The sequence below is a fragment of the Nematostella vectensis genome, chromosome 8 (assembly GCF_932526225.1).
Source record: "Nematostella vectensis chromosome 8, jaNemVect1.1, whole genome shotgun sequence".
Classification (NCBI taxonomy): Eukaryota; Metazoa; Cnidaria; class Anthozoa; order Actiniaria; family Edwardsiidae; genus Nematostella; species Nematostella vectensis.
This window is the reverse complement of record NC_064041.1, coordinates 13,141,068-13,160,904: the sequence shown is the minus strand read 5'-3', so window position 1 is coordinate 13,160,904 and position 19,837 is coordinate 13,141,068. Positions and strand designations below refer to the sequence as shown.

The window sequence follows — 19,837 nt, the reverse complement described above, 5'->3', positions numbered from 1 at the left end:
CGCGAAACAAAGAATCTTTGCCTCACCCTTGAGCCAACTCCCGCTAGTTTGGCAGCCGCTCCATGCATCCATGGCATGCACCCTAAAGATCAGAAACTAGTAAAAAATATGTTAATTGTTAATGTAAATGTTAAATAAAAATAAATATATCTTTTCATGCATATATATATCAATAGGTATTATTAATTGGTTTGGACTTTTAATAATAAACTGTCCTTGAACTTAGCTAACGAATCTGGGATTGTAGATAAATTTATACTGTTCCAAGTTCTTATAGTTCTTGGGTAAAATGAATATTTATAAGTGTCATTCAATGTTACAAGTTGATGGAAGGGCGCGCAGTTGGGTTGTCTTGAGACTCTTGTGATAGGTGTTACTTCGGGTGGAAAAGATATACCAACAAGGCCATTGTAGATTTTATAGAACATATGTGCTTGATTTAATTGCCTACGTTGTTCCAAGGATTCCCATCCTAGTGAGTTGATCATAGGAGAAACACTACTATAGCGTGAGTATTAATCATTGAAAACAAATCTTGCTGCACGTCGTTGAATCATCTCAATCTTGTTTATATTACATTGTGTATATGGATTCCATGCACTGGTGGCATATTCTAATTTAGGACGAACAAGTGTTCTATAGGCAGAGTCCTTTACTTCAGGAGAACAACCAGATAGAATGCGTTTCAAAAGGCCAAGGGTAGAATTTGCCTTTTTGCAGATGTTATCACAGTGTTCGTTCCATGATAGATTATCAGCGATGGTTACTCCTAAGTAGGGGGTAGAAGATGCTTGGGTTATACGTTTTCCATCCATGGAGTAAGTAAACTTAACAGGTATTTTCTTTCGAGTAATTCCTAAATGATAACATTTAGAAACATTGAATTTAAGTTGCCAAGTTTTTGACCACACAGATAAACGATCGAGGTCTTGTTGTAAAGCTTGACAGTCCTGTAATGAAGCTACCTCTCTATATAATACACAGTCGTCTGCGAATAGACGAAGGTTAGATTGTATAGATGTTGAAATGTCATTAATAAACAATAGACTACCATGGAATACCCAAAGTATTCTAGTGAGATGCAAGCCAGTTAGGCTACTGTACCTTGGCAGTTTTGTGGAGTAAATACATTCAAACCAATCAGTATGTGAAAAATGTAGAGTACAGTACTATCTGATTGACGTGAGCTTCACGACCACCAATTCAAAAAAATGTGTGAACACTGGAGTATAATGGAATCCTCCTCAGTGTATAATTGTATTTCTAGATATGCCTTCAATAATCAAGTAGGAAGTCAGGCACTCCATGGAAAGTCATTTAAAATGATTTATTGTATGTCCACAATATACATAGTCTGCTTAGCAGCCCCTTTTAGTGTCATGCAGGCGTGCATGGCATTAAAGCGGCTGCTAAGCAGACTACAATATACACAGACCATTCAGAATCCCTTAAGTGTATAATGTGCATGTAATCATGGAAGCAATTAAGGTCAAATGGTACAAATGAAACTATTTAGTTAAATGAATCTAGCCAGCATTGGTTCACATTTCTGGCAGCGCTTCTCTTGGCTGATCACAAAACAAAAGAAATATTGCCGAACAAATTCACAACTACCCCAGCCTACAGTAGTTGATGTGGTAGAAATAGCGCCAACATTGCTGGGCCACACCACTGGCTGTTTTTAACAGCAGTGCTGGCTCATTAGCAATTGAGACCCAAAATAACTCTAGCTTCATAGAGGAGAAGAGGGTATACAATTAGTTTCACTAAAACTGAAACTATATTTATGGCGGGCACTTTTGCAGCTGTGTCCAGGTCATTGGTAATTACCAGTTCCTGGTCCTGATCAAAGCACTGATTCTCCCTCTTCACTTGCCTAGTGAAGAGGGATGGGTTTGTTTCCATGTCAACCTCTCACATACAGCCCCAAGAGCGACGTTACTGTGTGTGTGACTTGTAATAACTGTTGTGAGAACCTCGCCGTTGACGTTTCCTGAAAGGAACAACAGAACTGTGATTTTTTGACTGGCAAACTCACCCCAAAAATAAACACAGAAATGGGCCACCATGCCAAGCCCTTTTTGGCATAGAAAGTTTCTGGCTGGTTTGTAAGTGCTGAATAAGTTGCTGGAACTGTTTTTTGAAATATACCTAGGACACATAAACACAAAAGGAACAGTGCTTGGGCATGTCACACATCTCTTTTTATTCATATTCCATGACCTGGGAAAGGCCATTGCTAAATATCATGACTTTCCAGCATTTTAAGGACACATGTATGGTAGCCCTGCATTTGATAAAAGTGTATGAGCATGAAACAAAGAAAAAACAGAACAAACCTTGTTTCTACCCGGGACTGTGTGTACTCAAACCACATGACACTGGGAATCAGGGTGGAGTCACGGATCATGAGGTACTCAGCGACTGGCCTGTCAATAAAATATCATAATTATTTTGTACTATATATACATACTACAATTTAAAAATAATTATATGTACTATTTATAAAACAATTAAAAAATTGCTGCTCTTAGAGAATCAATATATTGTACAGTAATACTCATTTATGGGTATCAAATAAAATACAGTATATACTGTAAGCAGTTAAAGCTGCATTATCACCAGTTTACTTCCGGAGGTCCGAAGGAAACCTCAACTGTAAAAAGACAAAATAATCTATTAAAATCCGATATATTTAACAGGCCATCCGCTCTAAATTATCAACCACATCCTCAAAGAAACTTCCAATAAACACACTGCTTTCAATATTTTGAAATATTTTTCGCGTTTTCCATTAAAAATCATCGGAGATTGTTACGTAATCGACTGGAAGTAAACTGGTGACAATGCGGCTTTAAGCTGAAATAAAAACAAGTCTACATACAGTAGGTGAAAAGTTGTAGTATTCATGTAAATGGGCCTGTAAATATTCTCATAGAGACCAGAAATCGGCCATTTATACATCACCCATTAACCACTGCATATGGTAGGGTATAAGTCATCAAAATACGATAACAAAAACCTTACCAAGCTGTTATGACAGGGAATAAGGGTGTAAGGACAGTCTGCGTAAACATAAACCAGGCGACACCCATAGCTCCACCAATCAGAAGGCCAGCAGCAACTTGGTTGATGTCATGATATCGCAGGTACACCCTTAAAACCATAACAAACCACATGTAATGGGGGGTAAATTGGTTGACACTGCGTATTGTAGGATAGTATGCCTGAAGCTATTAACAGAAAGTGGGATGCTCTAACTGATGTTATGATAATGTATATATTCAGTCAAACCATATAAACTCCTAATGAAAGCAATATATCCTAGAATCCCATAGTCAAATTCTTATGCGTGCCCTCATTGGTAAAAAAAAAGTGAGATTTTTTTTGAGGAATTCAATAGTTGAAAAGTGGAATTCAATGAAAGCACAGGTGTAGCAGAAATTTTTTCCCAATGCGAATAATATCTTTCAAACATAAGTTGAGAAAATCAAAGTTCTCATAAAACTAATTCTGGTATTGATGAATCAATTTTTTTAGAAAGAAACTTTCGTCTTAAGAATTAGTCTGAATATTCACACTTTCTAAGCCTTTGACTCTTGCGAGTAGAACACAAACATTGACAAAAGTCAAAACACCAAGATAACTGCTCTTCCTGCAGAAAGACAAAAAACATGAATGAAAATAAAGTTCTTATATTTTAAATGAAATACAAGAATTTAAAGAGTGTATGAAGGCTTACAACACCAGAAAAAGGCACCGAAGTCGCTACCCACCACACGTAAAAATCCTTCTGTGCCACAACAGGTTTCTCGATGGTGCAATAAGGTGTCTATTTCTGGAACTCACTTCAACAACTCCCCAATTAGCATTGCTGTCAACCTCCAGGTTTACCTCCCATCCGGATGAAGTCATGATTTCCTCTTAATTTGGATTGACAGGCGTTTTGAAGTCACACTTTTTTTTTGTTTTGATCTGTCCATTTTCTCATCTCAGGTTAGAACTACCAATCCTCACAGATTTGGTGAGGCGATTACTTTGTGCTCAATCCAATAAATATCTAGCTATTAATTGTACCATCGAAAATAAAGATATCTCTATCAAACCATTGTCTCTTTTTCTTGAGAACAAAATGGATTCAACTTTCTAAATGTGATTGATCTGATGTAAAAAATAACAACTAAGAAATGGCTTCTTTGCCAACTAAAAATAGCACTTTAAAATCTATTCAACCATAAAAAGAATTTGACCATAGGATTCAAGAATTAACTAATCATCGATTCGTGATTTCCATGTGAAATTTCACTTGAAAAACAATATTGCACTTGATGCTGCCTGACTCGTGCAATATCGTTTTTTGCATGAAATTTACTGTGGAATTCCCTCATCGATTATGAATTTCTCTATAGAACAACATCATGAGCCTTCTACATACAGTATTGAATGCTACTGCTAATGAAAGTGCAATAGATCCTAAAGCCATGCCATACTTCCACAGGTTACATACCTACTAAATGCTACTGCTAATGAAAGTGCAATAGATCCTAAAGCCATGCCATACTTCCACAGGTTACATACCTACTAAACGCTACTGCTAATGAAAGTGCAATAGATCCTAAAGCCATGCCATACTTCCACAGGTTACATACCTACTAAATGCTACTGCTAATGAAAGTGCAATAGATCCTAAAGCCATGAGCCATACTTCCACAGGTTACATACCTACTAAGTGCTACTGCTAATGAAAGTGCAATAGATCCTAGAGCCATGCCATACTTCCACAGATTACATACCTACTAAATGCTACTGCTAATGAAAGTGCAATAGATCCTAAAGCCATGCCATACTTCCACAGGTTACATACCTACTAAGTGCTACTGCTAATGAAAGTGCAATAGATCCTAAAGCCATGCCATACTTCCACAGGTTACATACCTACTAAATGCTACTGCTAATGAAAGTGCAATAGATCCTAAAGCCATGCCATACTTCCACAGGTTACATACCTACTAAATGCTACTGCTAATGAAAGTGCAATAGATCCTAAAGCCATGCCATACTTCCACAGGTTACATACCTACTAAATGCTACTGCTAATGAAAGTGCAATAGATCCTAGAGCCATGCCATACTTCCACAGGTTACATACCTACTAAATGCTACTGCTAATGAAAGTGCAATAGATCCTAAAGCCATGCCATACTTCCACAGGTTACATACCTACTAAATGCTACTGCTAATGAAAGTGCAATAGATCCTAAAGCCATGAGCCATACTTCCACAGGTTACATACCTACTAAGTGCTACTGCTAATGAAAGTGCAATAGATCCTAAAGCCATGCCATACTTCCACAGGTTACATACCTACTAAATGCTACTGCTAATGAAAGTGCAATAGATCCTAAAGCCATGAGCCATACTTCCACAGGTTACATACCTACTAAATGCTACTGCTAATGAAAGTGCAATAGATCCTAAAGCCATGCCATACTTCCACAGGTTACATACCTACTAAATGCTACTGCTAATGGAAGTGCAATAGATCCTAAAGCCATGAGCCATACTTCCACAGGTTACATACCTACTAAGTGCTACTGCTAATGAAAGTGCAATAGATCCTAGAGCCATGCCATACTTCCACAGGTTACATACCTACTAAATGCTACTGCTAATGAAAGTGCAATAGATCCTAAAGCCATGAGCCATACTTCCACAGGTTACATACCTACTAAATGCTACTGCTAATGAAAGTGAAATAGATCCTAAAGCCATGCCATACTTCCACACGTTACATACTTACTAAATGCTACTGCTAACGAAAGTGCAATAGATCCTAAAGCCATGCCATACTTCCACAGGTTACATACCTACTAAATGCTACTGCTAGTGAAAGTGCAATAGATCCTAAAGCCATGCCATAAACATGGCAAAGTTTGCGGTCTTCTTCTCCATTACCCGAAAATAAAAATGTAGAATCCAAAGTAGCTTCGTCCCCCAGGGATCTTGGGACAGCCCTCTGCTGTCACGCATTCTATACGCAAATCAAAAGTGACGTCATCAAACCGAAAGGCCGCTCAGCCAATAGAAGCCAGCGGACGCGAAGTATTTAAGGTTGGTTTTCCCTAAGACGAAAGCGAGAATCGGTTCGATCGATTCTAACACAAGCGCAAAAAAATCGAGTAGTTGCGTTATCTTGCGCTTATGTTCTAGTGAGAGTCCGAAAACTACGTGCGTTCCGCTTGCGCTTACGTCCAAGTAAGAATAAACCTTAAGTCGGCAATGCAACATAAAATGATTTACAGATAGTAAATAAAACGTGTTTCTTTCTCTCGCCAAAATGCTGGCACGGGATAATATTCACGTTTGCATATTAAATGAATGAAGTAACCATTTATTTTTACGAAATGTCGCTGTCGTCTTAGTTATGCTAACCATGTCCGCATTTTCATGTACCAAGTGTTTATGGAGACAGGTGGCGAGAACGTGCGGCATCCCAAGAGCCATTGCGATCGCATATCCATATCCAATACAAATAATGATCGGCAGTTTTACTCCGGTAAGATATACCATAGCGAACAGACGAAATTATGAATCACTGTTTACTGATAGTCGCTCTGTGTGCGGGATTATTTGGATTTGGTGTCACAGATGGTCAGTTCTGTAGATCAAGGGCTGAGACATGCCCTTACAATCAGTGATGCTGCACAAGCGAGTGTGTTTTCGCTGCATCTTGTGTTGGCTATCGCTGCCATGTTGACAAAGACTGCAACCTGAACGACGACAAAGACCTGCACGTTGGATATTTGTCTTGCTGTAAAAACAAATGTCAACACAGATGCTACGACCCTGTTCCAGCCATTGTTGGCGGAGTTGTAGGAGGCGTTGTATTTTTAGTTTTAGTCGGTGTTTTCATCTGGTGGATTTACCGTCGAAGAATGAGACGAGATCGAGGTCAAGGAAGTGTACAACAGCAAACTCAAACCACAACTACCTACCCTGGACAACAGCCAGACATGATGCACCCCCCGGAAGGATCTAGAGGAGACGTGCCCATGAAGGAAGTTCCAGGGGGGACTGAAAATCCCCCGCCTTATCCTAATATCATCACTTGAAGAAGGGTCACATGCAGGCACGCAATTTTATATTCCGAGCCGTGAAACATTACATGTCTGCTACTAGAGAACGAATCTAGTAGGGAAATCGGCAGAAAGGCTAGAACGAAAAAGGGCTATTAATTTGCCACACCACTTAGAAAATTTTATCTTGTTTTATGTTATTTAGAAAATACATTTTTTTTGTTGCGACGACATCTGGAATTATGAAAAATGCATTATTTCAGAAGAGCGCGTGGTTCAATATTTGTATCAAATTTGTGTTAGACGTCCAAAATTGACATTTATAAATAAAGTAGGGCGACAAGCAAAAAAAATCGTCTCTGGAAACTCAAAAGGCTTCCCAGCGTTGCATTTGAAGCAAAAAGGTTTCACCTTTGAAGTGGGTCTGGTAAAAATGCGGATATGAAGTTTCGCGAGATGTCGCGTCCTGACAATTTGACAAAGGAAACAATGGACACAGAAAGCTCTGCGCAGTATAGTAGGGTATTAGGCAATAATGTTGGGTCAAATAATTTCATTAGGGTGCGCTTACAGACCACAGAACAAGGGCGTAGCCAGGGGGTGGCCTAGGAGGGACCGCGCCTCCTTTTAGCAGCCAAAAACACAGTAAATATATGAAACATCTAAAATACAGGAGAAAATTCCGTAAAAGTCCCTTTTGGGCCCCCCGCTGCAGAATGCGGAAGAACTAAAGATGCATGTGTAGCGGCAGAAGTGAAAAGTCTTCCTTATTAACGTGAATTAGGTAGATACGTATATTGGGTTTGCTTGTTAGGGAGGGGGGGGGGGGGGGGGGGTGATGGAGAGGCAGTTTATATCACCATGATTAAATTAAAAAGCCGGCTCGTGTCATCTACACCTTTGTTATTGTTTTCACTCAATATTAGAAGACGTTTTTAGAGGGGGTATTAAAAATCAGTTTTGTTTAGGGCTTTATTAATTGCGTGACGAAGCTACATTGCGCTATTATTTTCTCTCTTTAGTAATTCTTTGGTACTTTCTGTGTATTCTTTTGTATTGGAGTTGGGGTTGTGTCCCTAATCGTTGATATCTGGAGAAAAAGAGACTCCATGATTACAGTAAATTTTGAGGTATTTGTTTTCCCAGTTAGAATTGTATATCACGTATTATAGAAAAAGCGTGTATCTTATTTCGGCGTGCTTAAAGGGTTGCCTATCCATTTCTATATACGCGTTAGTTTATTAACCAGAATTTAGTTGATACAACTAAACGCAGTTTATGTGCTCTGTTGATTTCCTTTCCTAGGAATTAAAAAGTGGCGTGAGTTCTACGTAAACAGTGCAGCGGCGCGTAAACAAATCAATCAAATGGCGTTCAAGTAATAGAATGTTATATATTCCAAAAAAAGGGAAATAAACCCTGGATCTATCCCTGCACCTGGTACAAATGCCTTATGGTACTTAGAGGAATCTCAATGTCATAATCTCTCTTTATAGCAGAGTTTCCTGCAACCCAAACCCCTCCTCATCAAAACTTTCAACGAGTGAGAGCGTTACCCTCACCACCTCCTTCTTATAGCCCTAAGGACGTCAACAAAGTACTTACCTTGGCTTGTCGAGCTATTACTGCCGGTTAAGGTTATTCACAAAGTTTTGTCCGCGTAGCTGTACCACGTAAAGTTCATTCCGTAGGCGAAGAAGTTTCCGTATAGTTTCTTCAACGTAGCTCTTCTGGGTCAAGCCCTCGATACCGGGACAATGTCACACAACACAGCACTTCCTAGGGAGAGCAATTGTCACGCAATCTGGGTCACGCAACTGCGAAATACAAGTTATACAGTCGTTTGACAGAAGGTTGTCGTCAACCGGTTTTTCGACTACGCGACAAGCCCGCATGTAAGCATGGGTAAAAACCACTGAAGCGCCTAGCTGCATATATTAGCCACCGCTACACCGTCGAAGCCTGAACTTGTGCAGTGGTTCATTGAACAAAAGATACTTTTTCTTTGTTCAGTGTGACCGTTTAGAGGTTGTTATTATGGTAATTTCCTGGGTAGCCCGCATAGCTGGCGGTTTTGTTGGTATTCAGAGCATTTTTTTTATCCGCGAAATCATTCGTAGTTTGATTTGTTAGTTTTGGATGACCGAGCGAAAGGTGGGGCCAGTGTGACGTAGGCTATTACCAGGACGGTCGTTATTATGAAGAGCACAAATTCTCACATTTCAACTTTTATTCACATTTTCTTGTTTGCTTCAAAGAAGTATTACTACATTCGTGGTAAACTGTAATTTTTGCTTTTATTATTCTTTTTTTTCTCTTTCGCAATTCTGAAAGTCTAACTAAATATTACATAGTACTCCATGTATGCTATACGTATTTAGTACCTATATACACCTATTTCAATTGAGCTTGACTATAAGAAAATGGAAAATGATGAATGCCAAACACCACTGGTTAAGGAAAACAAGTCTTGTATCTGTTAATGACATCCAGTGAGGCTACATTAGGGAAAACAAGTCTTGTACCTGTTAATGACATTCAGTGAGGCTACATTAGGGAAAACAAGTCTTGTATCTGTTAATGACATCCAGTGAGGCTACATTAGGGAAAACAAGTCTTGTATCTGTTAATGACATTCAGTAAGGCTACATTAGGGAAAACAAGTCTTGTATCTGTTAATGACATCCAGTGATGCTAAATTAAGTTTGTAGCGAGGTCCTTGTAATGAATGAACGAATTTTAAATACAAGGAAACATTATTATTGGCCAAACTTTGTTCCATTTTCTTTTTTGAAATAGGTGTATAGCATCAATGGGATACATGCATTATACTATTGGTGGTGATTTCATCAATAATAATTTTCTGTGATCATATTTGCTGGTTTGCACCAGCTATATATAAGAAGTTCCTGCGGTTTTCAGTATTCTGAGAACTTTCAACAATGATATGAATTCCATTCAAAATCTTTGAAGCATTTTTATTGGCCAGTACTGAAATAGTTTTCAATTATGCCAGTCTGCGAATTGCTGACCAATTAAAATGCATCAAATGTCAAATTGAAAGATTATAAGAGTTAGCAGAATAATGAAAATCACAGTAAATAAGGAATTTCTCCCAAATCGTCATTTCCAACCAACCCAGGATTTGATATTGCAGAAGGACAAACTAAAATTATAACCAGGAAGGATTACAAGTTAAACAGTATAAATTCAATTTACTGTGGTTCACATTTTGGTGTTGATTCATTAATAATTTTCTCTTATTCATCTAATGCATAGTCTCTGATGCAATCAATCAATGATTGTCTTATTAACCTAGGCCATAGTCTCTGATGCAGTCAATCTGAGCTTTGTCACGCAATGAGCTCAAGTGAACTCTGTCACACAATGAGCTCAAGTGAACTCTGTCACACAATGAACTCAAGTGAACTCTGTCACGCTATGAGATCATGTGAATTCTGTCACGCAATGAACTCAAGTGAACTCTGTCACACAATGAGCTCCAGTGCATTGGGTGACAGAGGGCAGAATAACTGCGTGGGAGACAACCTAATGCAGCAATCAAGATAGTTCTCATCAAAGAATAAATTGCTCTGTTTTACTCAGTCTATATATTGCTAAATGGGCTCTTGTAACCAAGTAACAACACAAGTTGATTGGTTCAGATTCAAATCTAAGATTATCAAGATAGAACAGAGGAAGATCCAGGGTTTTACAAAAATGCAGGAAGGGATTGTGGTGCACCAATATAGAAAACATTAATCATGGTAAATTTGGAGTCAGAAGGGGAGGGGGAGGGGAAGGGAAGGATAATCCCCCCTTGTCATCTCACAAACTTCCAGAATAATCATTTTCAGCTTTCATAAAGGAAAGAATTCAAGGGGCAGCATGGGAGATGGGATTCCAGGGTGGTGGTGTTGGTGACAAACACCCCAACCTCTCCTTCAGACAGAAATTTTAGAAGACAAAATGCATGACAGATAAACTCCACTAATTGACCTATGTTCCAAAATATGTTTTAAATATTGGAACACCCTCATTCAGGTCAGTGACCTCTCCCCCCCCCTTTTGAGAAATCCCAGGTCCGCTCCTGCCTATCGTCATACCACCATCTCCTGGCATAATTTGCCTTATCACAAAGCTTATGTTCTAGATCTTGGTCTTATAATTTATCTTCAGTCCCACCCCCCTGCGCCAGTCCTTGCTATGACATCTGTGTGTAGGGGCTCTGGTACTAGAGTTATTCTTGCTAAGGGATCGACCATTTTATATGTGACGGGGGAGTGGCTTTTTTTGCTCGAATTTTTCTTCCCCAGACAGTTTTGCTGTTCGATTTTCCCAACAAAATTGTGGTATTTTTGTCTGCCAGTCTTTGGTTGCTTAATTTTTTTAAGGGCCTGGGCCTTGCTCGAATTTTTTTGGGGAATCAGCTACTCCCCTGGCTAAATACCAGTGGTTTGTCCCTAACTGCAGAGAAAAGGGGCTCCTTTTTTAAAAATCTTTATAATGCTGGCTCATTAGCTTTGAGACTCAAAATTCAGAAAGTGTTTCAACTGTGATTACTTTATACAAGGTACAGTGAAACCACCTTTAACAAAATTATGCTTGTCCTTCCACAATTATTGAGGTCTTAAATAGTTTTCATTAATTGTGCCAACCTTTGAAAATCTTGGATGTGCCACTGAATTCATGAATCTTTTAGACTACCATGGAACACCCAAAGTATTCTAGTGAGATGCAAGCTGGTTAGGCTACCTGCACTTTGGCAGTTTTGTGGAGTAAATGAATTCAAACCAATCAGTATGTGAAAAATGTAGAGTACAGTACTATCTGATTGACATGAGCTTCACGACCACAAATTCAAAAAATGTGTGAACACTGGAGTATAATGGAATCCTCCTCAGTGTATAATTGTATTTCTAGATATGCCTTCAATAATCAAGTAGGAAGTCAGGCACTCCATGGAAAGTCATTTAAAATTTATTGTATGTCCACAATATACATAGTCTGCTTAGCAGCCCCTTTTAGTGTCATGCAGGCGTGCATGGCATTAAAGCGGCTGCTAAGCAGACTACAATATACACAGACCATTCAGAATCCCTTAAGTGTATAATGTGCATGTAATCATGGAAGCAATTAAGGTCAAATGGTACAAATTCCATCACTTTGGTGATGGATATTATTTTACAGGTATAAATGAAACTATTTAGTTAAATGAATCCAGCCAGCATTGGTTCACATTTCTGGCAGCGCTTCTCTTGGCTGATCACAAAACAAAAGAAATATTGCCGAACTAATTCACAACTACCCCAGCTCTACAGTAGATGATGTGGTAGAAATAGCGCCAACATTGCTGGGCCACACCACTGGCTGTTTTTAACAGCAGTGCTGGCTCACTAGCAATTATGACCCAAAATAACTCTAGCTTCATAGAGGAGAAGAGGGTATACAATTAGTTTCACTAAAACTGAAACTATATTTATGGCGGGCACTTTTGCAGCTGTGTCCAGGTCATTGGTAATTACCAGTTCCTGGTCCTGATCAAAGCACTGATTCTCCCTCTTCACTTGCCTAGTGAAGAGGGATGGGTTTGTTTCCATGTCAACCTCTCACATACAGCACAACATACAGCACAACATCGTTACTGTGTGTGTGACTTGTAATAACTGTTGTGAGAACCTCGCCGTTGACGTTTCCTGAAAGGAACAACAGAACTGTGATTTTTTGATTGGCAAACTTACCCCAAAAATAAACACAGAAATGGACCACCATGCCAAGCCCTTTTTGGCATAGAAAGTTTCTGGCTGGTTTGTAAGTGCTGAATAAGTTGCTGGAACTGTTTTTTGAAATATACCTAGGACACATAAACACAAAAGGGACAGTGCTTGGGCATGTCACACATCTCTTTTTATTCATATTCCATGACCTGGGAAAGGCCATTGCTAAATATCATGACTTTCCAGCATTTTAAGGACACATGTATGGTAGCCCTGCATTTGGTAAATGTGTATGAGCATGAAACAAAGAAAAAAAGAACAAACCTTGTTTCTACCCGGGACTGTGTGTACTCAAACCACATGACACTGGGAATCAGGGTCGAGTCACGGATCATGAGGTACTCAGCGACTGGCCTGTCAATAAAATATAATTATTTTGTACTATACATACATACTACAATTTAAAAATAATTATATGTACTCTTTATAAAACAATTAAAAAAGTGCTGCTCTTAGAGAATCAATATATTGTACAGTAATACTCATTTATGGGTATCAAATAAAATACAGTATATACTGTAAGCAGTTAAAGCTGCATTATCACCAGTTTACTTTCGGAGGTCCGAAGGAAACCTCAACTGTAAAAAGACAAAAGAATCTATTAAAATCCGATATATTTAACAGGCCATCCGCTCTAAATTATCAACCACATCCTCAAAGAAACTTCCAATAAACACACTGCTTTCAATATTTTGAAATATTTTTCGCGTTTTCCATTAAAAATCTTAGGAGATTGTTACGTAATCGACTGGAAGTAAACTGGTGACAATGCGGCTTTAAGCTGAAATAAAAACAAGTCTACATACAGTAGGTGAAAAGTTGTAGTATTCATGTAAATGGGCCTGTAAATATTCTCATAGAGACCAGAAATCGGCCATTTATACATTACCCATTAACCACTGCATATGGTAGGGTATAAGTCATCAAAATACGATAACAAAAACCTTACCAAGCTGTTATGACAGGGAATAAGGGTGTAAGGACAGTCTGCGTAAACATAAACCAGGCGACACCCATAGCTCCACCAATCAGAAGGCCAGCAGCAACTTGGTTGATGTCATGATATCGCAGGTACACCCTTAAAACCATAACAAACCACATGTAATGGGGGGTAAATTGGTTGACACTGCGTATGGTAGGATAGTATGCCTGAAGCTATTAACAGAAAGTGGGATGCTCTAACTGATGTTATGATAATGTATATATTCAGTCAAACCATATAAACTCCTAATGAAAGCAATATATCCTAGAATCCCAGTCAAATTCTTATGCGTGCTCTCATTGGTAAAAAAAAAGTGAGATTTTTTTTGAGGAATTCAATAGTTGAAAAGTGGAATTCAATGAAAGCACAGGTGTAGCAGAAATTTTTTCCCAATGCGAATAATATCTTTCAAACATAAGTTGAGAAAATCAAAGTTCTCATAAAACTAATTCTGGTATTGATGAATCAATTTTTTTAGAAAGAAACTTTCGTCTTAAGAATTAGTCTGAATATTCACACTTTCTAAGCCTTTGACTCTTGCGAGTAGAACACAAACATTGACAAAATTCAAAACACCAAGATAACTGCTCTTCCTGCAGAAAGACAAAAAACATGAATGAAAATAAAGTTCTTATATTTTAAATGAAATACAAGAATTTAAAGAGTGTATGAAGGCTTACAACACCAGAAAAAGGCACCGAAGTCGCTACCCACCACAGGTAAAAATCCTTCTGTGCCACAACAGGTTTCTCGGTGGTGCAATAAGGTGTCTATTTCTGGAACTCACTTCAACAACTCCCCAATTAGCATTGCTGTCAACCTCCAGGTTTACCTCCCATCCGGATGAAGTCATGATTTCCTCTTAATTTGGATTGACAGGCGTTTTGAAGTCACACTTTTTTTTGTTTTGATCTGTCCATTTTCTCATCTCAGGTTAGAACTACCAATCCTCACAGATTTGGTGAGGCGATTACTTTGTGCTCAATCCAATAAATATCTAGCTATTAATTGTACCATCGAAAATAAAGATATCTCTATCAAACCATTGTCTCTTTTTCTTGAGAACAAAATGGATTCAACTTTCTAAATGTGATTGATCTGATGTAAAAAATAACAACTAAGAAATGGCTTCTTTGCCAACTAAAAATAGCACTTTAAAATCTATTCAACCATAAAAAGAATTTGACCATAGGATTCAAGAATTAACTAATCATCAATTCGTGATTTCCATGTGAAATTTCACTTGAAAAACAATATTGCACTTGATGCTGCCTGACTTGTGCAATATCGTTTTTTGCATGAAATTTACTGTGGAATTCCCTCATCGATTATGAATTTCTCTATAGAACCACATCATGAGCCTTCTACATACAGTATTGAATGCTACTGCTAATGAAAGTGCAATAGATCCTAAAGCCATGCCATACTTCCACAGGTTACATACCTACTAAATGCTACTGCTAATGAAAGTGCAATAGATCCTAAAGCCATGAGCCATACTTCCACAGGTTACATACCTACTAAGTGCTACTGCTAATGAAAGTGCAATAGATCCTAGAGCCATGCCATACTTCCACAGATTACATACCTACTAAGTGCTACTGCTAATGAAAGTGCAATAGATCCTAAAGCCATGTCATACTTCCACAGGTTACATACCTACTAAATGCTACTGCTAATGAAAGTGCAATAGATCCTAAAGCCATGCCATACTTCCACAGGTTACATACCTACTAAATGCTACTGCTAATGAAAGTGCAATAGATCCTAAAGCCATGCCATACTTCCACAGGTTACATACCTACTAAGTGCTACTGCTAATGAAAGTGCAATAGATCCTAAAGCCATGCCATACTTCCACAGGTTACATACCTACTAAATGCTACTGCTAATGAAAGTGCAATAGATCCTAAAGCCATGCCATACTTCCACAGGTTACATACCTACTAAATGCTACTGCTAATGAAAGTGCAATAGATCCTAAAGCCATGCCATACTTCCACAGGTTACATACCTACTAAATGCTACTGCTAATGAAAGTGCAATAGATCCTAGAGCCATGCCATACTTCCACAGGTTACATACCTACTAAATGCTACTGCTAATGAAAGTGCAATAGATCCTAGAGCCACAGCATGCTTCCACAGGTTGTCTAGTAAGTCGTCCCACATTGTTGTGGATTGTGAATAATGTAATCTGGAATATGAGATATAACAACACCAGTTGTCAATAAAAGAGAGATAGGACCTTTATTGAAATAGGTGTATACATGGGAAATCTACTTACCTACAGTAAATAAACAGAACCATATAAACAGCAAAAAATCCCATGAACTGCGAGTGATCAGACGGCATCCCAAATGTGGAGGGTTGGTATAAGTGATCAGCACATGGCCGGGGTTGTGCTAGCGTGTGCTTCACCACCATATTGACAGCTTCATTTATACACAGACCAGCTAACATTGTCACCTGAAGGGGGAATAGGCATCTTCCTTAAAACCAAGACCAGCTAACATTGGCTTACGGTAAGAACCAGTCTTTGTGTGAATGGTTTACTATAGATACCTTACCAAGTACATATTTATTGTTATTATTTGCAATTATAAAATAATTGAGATTTTACACATATGTCCAATTGGTTTCGAAACTTCATGAAGGTCATGCGATGACTCATAACAAAATTATGTAAAGAGAATTTGTGCATCATTAGTCAGCAACCTTGTGAATTCCCACAAACTTTTGCATTTTATCACTAAATTTTTTTTTAGTTTATTTTATTTCATTAATAATACGAGGAAGAAACATGGCCCAGTAAAAAAAGAAACTCCAAACACAGCCCAATGTCAAGCAAGAGTCTTTGGTCTTCAAATTATTTTCTGTGTGCGCTTACATTGTAAAGACGTGTGTGCACTATTTCACTTTTTCTTGTCTTTTGTTGTGTGAATTAAAACAAATCTTAATTTTTGTGCCTTCATAACATCCTGAAAAGCTTGCTGTTTCTTTGAAGAATTCTCGAGCAAACAAGAAGCACACAACTTAAGGTTCTCATGTTCAAATGTTCTGCTCTCAAATTCTCCAAAACAAAATCACCTTGGTTGTCATAACACCATAACATCATGCAAATAATATTTTTCTTATCAATTATTTCATAGCTAATAAGCCAAGTAATATCTAGATTAAGAACTAAAAATAAATTGTGCATAAATGTTTTTGTTTCGAAGAATTTGAGGGTAGAAGATAGCAGGGTGAGAGTAAATGCCATGGTTTTTATTGTGCCATGGAGACACATTATGTTTCTTTATAAACCTGTTTTTACATTACACAAAATAAAATTAAAAAAATTGTAGTAGCCTCATCCAAATGGAAGTCAGCATGCTCAGTAGATGTAGGCAGTTTGAAAACGGAAAACCTTAGCCTTATATTCTGAAAAAAAAAAAAACTTCACTCTATTATTCTGTATTATCTGTATTAGCTCTTATTGGATAGAGTCGGGAGTTTCTTATTTAACTGCTTTCTAACCCAAAGAATGATAATATTGAGGATTAAAATGCAAACATTAGGAATCCACCAGGTTTGTTGACTGATAATGCAAAAGTTCTCCTTACATGATTTTATGGGTCATCAGTTGACCTTCACAGGCCATGGAAGTGCCCAAAACAAACCAATCAGAGCACATGTATTATCTTAATCATTGCATTATATATATCTAAACAGATGTAAACATATGTAAGTTATGGATTAAAAGGAATAAAGGAGACATGGCCAGTTCTTGGTGTAAATATGACTGAATTAAAAGGCATAAAAAGGCATCGGTGACTTTTATCAATCAATCAATCAAGTTTATTTCACCAAATAATAGTATAATGATAATAATGCAAAAAATAGTGATGATGAGGAGTCTACTAAAAGCACAATGCTTATGAGTGTAGACCCCTGTCGCAGACTAAGTAGCGTCTCTACTAAAATATATATTAATGTTCTTGATTTGACTAAGGAATCCTTATTATTAAATTTACATGTGGCTGATTTGATGAAATAAAGTAGAATCATATCTATAAATCAATAGCTGCTTTTTGAGAGAGGATATTGTCCTTTACGATCTTTTTGAACATATTTACTGATCTGCATTATTTTGCTTGACAAGTGAGGTTGCTCCAGATTTTTGGACCCCTGTACGAAATTGAAAATTGGCCCCGTCTTGTTTTTCTAAGAGTTGTGCGATAGTCGCATGAATTTCTCATGTTATAGCTGTGGATTGTATTATTTCTTTTAAAAAAGTTATCAAAAGTCCCCGGTAATTGATTATTGTCGAATTTATACATGAATAATGCAGTTTCAAGGGTGTTAATGTCATAGACCGTAAGAAGCCTTTCTTCTTTGAATAAGGGTTCAGTGTGACTGAGGTAATGAGAATTTGTTATTATTCTAACACACCTTTTTTGCAAAAGGAATATTCGTTTTAAACTTGTGTCATAATTAATTGCCCAGTTCATGTTTCCATAGTGTATGTACGGATGAACTAATGTAAAATATAAAGATTTTAGGCTAAATTTAGTGAAATAAAAGTGAAGTTTATTCATTATTCCAACATTTTTAGTGATTTTAGTTCTGACATGGTTAATATGCGACTTCCAATTTAATTGACTATCAATGATGAGTCCTAACAATTCAGTTTCATTTACCATCTGGATTGGTTCGTTGTTTATCTCTATTTTGGTTGTATGTTTCGTTTTTCTTTTGCTGTTTCTGAATATAATGTAGTTTGTTTTTTTAGTGTTAAGTGATAATTTATTCGTATACCATTCTGTTAGTTTAAATAGCTCGGAGTTTAAAATTTCATCCATGTCCTCAGCAGATTCCGATTTGAAAATTAAGTTTGTGTCATCAGCAAAAAGAGTAAATGAAAACAGTTCCGTGGCATTAGGGACATCATAAATCTATATAAAATATTAAGGGCCCAAGAATGGAACCTTGAGGAACACCACAGGTTATATTATTTTCTTCTGACTTCTTACCTTTATAATTAACGAATTGTTTTTGGTTTGAAAGATAATTTTGGAACCAAAGCAGTGGAATTCCTCTTATACCATAAAATTGCAGTTTTTGAAGAAGGATATTGTGGTTTATGGTGTCAAATGCCTTTGACAATTCTAAAAAAATGCCTATAGTGTTGTAGCCTTTATCAATAGAAGAGGATATCTTTTCTATAAAGTCACAAACTGCCATAACTGTTGAATGTTTGTCTCTAAATCCATACTGGTTATTATTTAGAATGTTATATTTGTTAATGAAGGAGATAAGTTGATTGTATATTGCTCTTTCATAAATTTTTGAGAAGCATGGAAGTATAGAAATTGGTCTATAGTTACTGAATAACTCTTTTTCTCCAGATTTAAATAACGGTATGACGGTATGGATCCACAGAGTTTATACAATATTTTTGACAAAAATTAACGACATGGAAAATAAATTGATAAATATCATTGTGCAGCTGCATGACACAGTATAACGCTGAATCATCAGTATTTGAAGAATTTCGCCAAATGGCTAACCTTGTAAACTAATGTATTTATTTATAACTTACCGTATGTAGTTCCCGACGAAATACAATAAGAGTCATTAAAGAAACGATGATAAAAATCGGCATAAGACTGCACCATGCTAATACTAGACCGACAAGGTCGCCTGTCAAAGCATAGTAAAACAAAACAAAGTGTTACGACAAACAAGATTTCTTTGAAGTGATGAAGAAACATACCGGCTGTTCTGCAACAGACTACAAATAAATACGATTTTGTAAAAGAAAAAAATCGATCGCGAAAGTCTACACACCTTTAGGGTATTCTACGTGTGTTAAAGATACAGGTTTCCAGTTTGGATTTTCTCCTATGTAATCAAAAAAGAGGTTATCGTGCGATTTCTGGCACGACTGTTTAAACGTGGCGTCGGCAGCCATTTTGAATTACCTAGAATGCCTTGCGCTAATACATCCCGACATTCTTTG

The 19,837-nt window shown here is 37.4% G+C and overlaps 2 protein-coding genes across 4 annotated transcripts; both read right to left on the bottom strand.

Moving 5' to 3' along the window:
- Positions 1-1,312: 1,312 nt before the first annotated feature.
- Positions 1,313-15,913, bottom strand: LOC5498640 (dolichyldiphosphatase 1). Of its 2 annotated transcripts, XM_048731562.1 has the most exons (5): positions 15,636-15,913; positions 4,794-5,866; positions 3,028-3,156; positions 2,340-2,429; positions 1,313-1,993 (listed from the first exon to the last, which is right to left on the bottom strand). In XM_048731562.1, the coding sequence occupies exons 2-5, from the start codon at positions 4,838-4,840 to the stop codon at positions 1,939-1,941; spliced, it is 321 nt and encodes a 106-aa protein (XP_048587519.1). In that variant the 5' UTR covers positions 4,841-5,866; positions 15,636-15,913; the 3' UTR covers positions 1,313-1,938. The 2 variants fall into 2 exon arrangements, with proteins under 2 accessions (XP_048587519.1, XP_032219495.1); XM_032363604.2 differs by lacking the exons at positions 4,794-5,866; positions 15,636-15,913 and adding an exon at positions 5,867-7,896.
- LOC5516217 (dolichyldiphosphatase 1) lies at positions 1,313-19,822 on the bottom strand. Of its 2 annotated transcripts, XM_048731558.1 has the most exons (8): positions 19,666-19,822; positions 19,418-19,518; positions 16,121-16,302; positions 15,920-16,030; positions 13,802-13,930; positions 13,117-13,206; positions 12,682-12,771; positions 1,313-1,911 (listed from the first exon to the last, which is right to left on the bottom strand). In XM_048731558.1, the coding sequence occupies exons 1-7, from the start codon at positions 19,787-19,789 to the stop codon at positions 12,717-12,719; spliced, it is 792 nt and encodes a 263-aa protein (XP_048587515.1). In that variant the 5' UTR covers positions 19,790-19,822; the 3' UTR covers positions 1,313-1,911; positions 12,682-12,716. The 2 variants fall into 2 exon arrangements, with proteins under 2 accessions (XP_048587515.1, XP_001636352.1); XM_001636302.3 differs by lacking the exon at positions 1,313-1,911 and having other exon boundaries at positions 9,288-12,771.
- Positions 19,823-19,837: the final 15 nt, after the last annotated feature.

Excerpts from the sequence above, each read along its gene's own strand:
- LOC5516217 (XM_048731558.1), bottom strand. The coding sequence starts at position 19,789 with ATGGCTGCCGACGCCACGTTTAAACAGTCGTGCCAGAAATCGCACGAT. Across the intron at positions 19,519-19,665 it reads ACACGTAGAATACCCTAAAG|GCGACCTTGTCGGTCTAGTA; the intron begins GTGTGTAGACTT and ends ATGCTTTGACAG. Across the intron at positions 16,303-19,417 it reads TTCGTCGGGAACTACATACG|GTGACAATGTTAGCTGGTCT; the intron begins GTAAGTTATAAA and ends TTCCCCCTTCAG.
- LOC5498640 (XM_048731562.1), bottom strand. The coding sequence starts at position 4,840 with ATGGCTTTAGGATCTATTGCACTTTCATTAGCAGTAGCATTTAGTAG. Across the intron at positions 2,430-3,027 it reads TTCCCTGTCATAACAGCTTG|GCCAGTCGCTGAGTACCTCA; the intron begins GTAAGGTTTTTG and ends TTTTATTGACAG. Across the intron at positions 1,994-2,339 it reads CAGTCCCGGGTAGAAACAAG|GAAACGTCAACGGCGAGGTT; the intron begins GTTTGTTCTGTT and ends TGTTCCTTTCAG.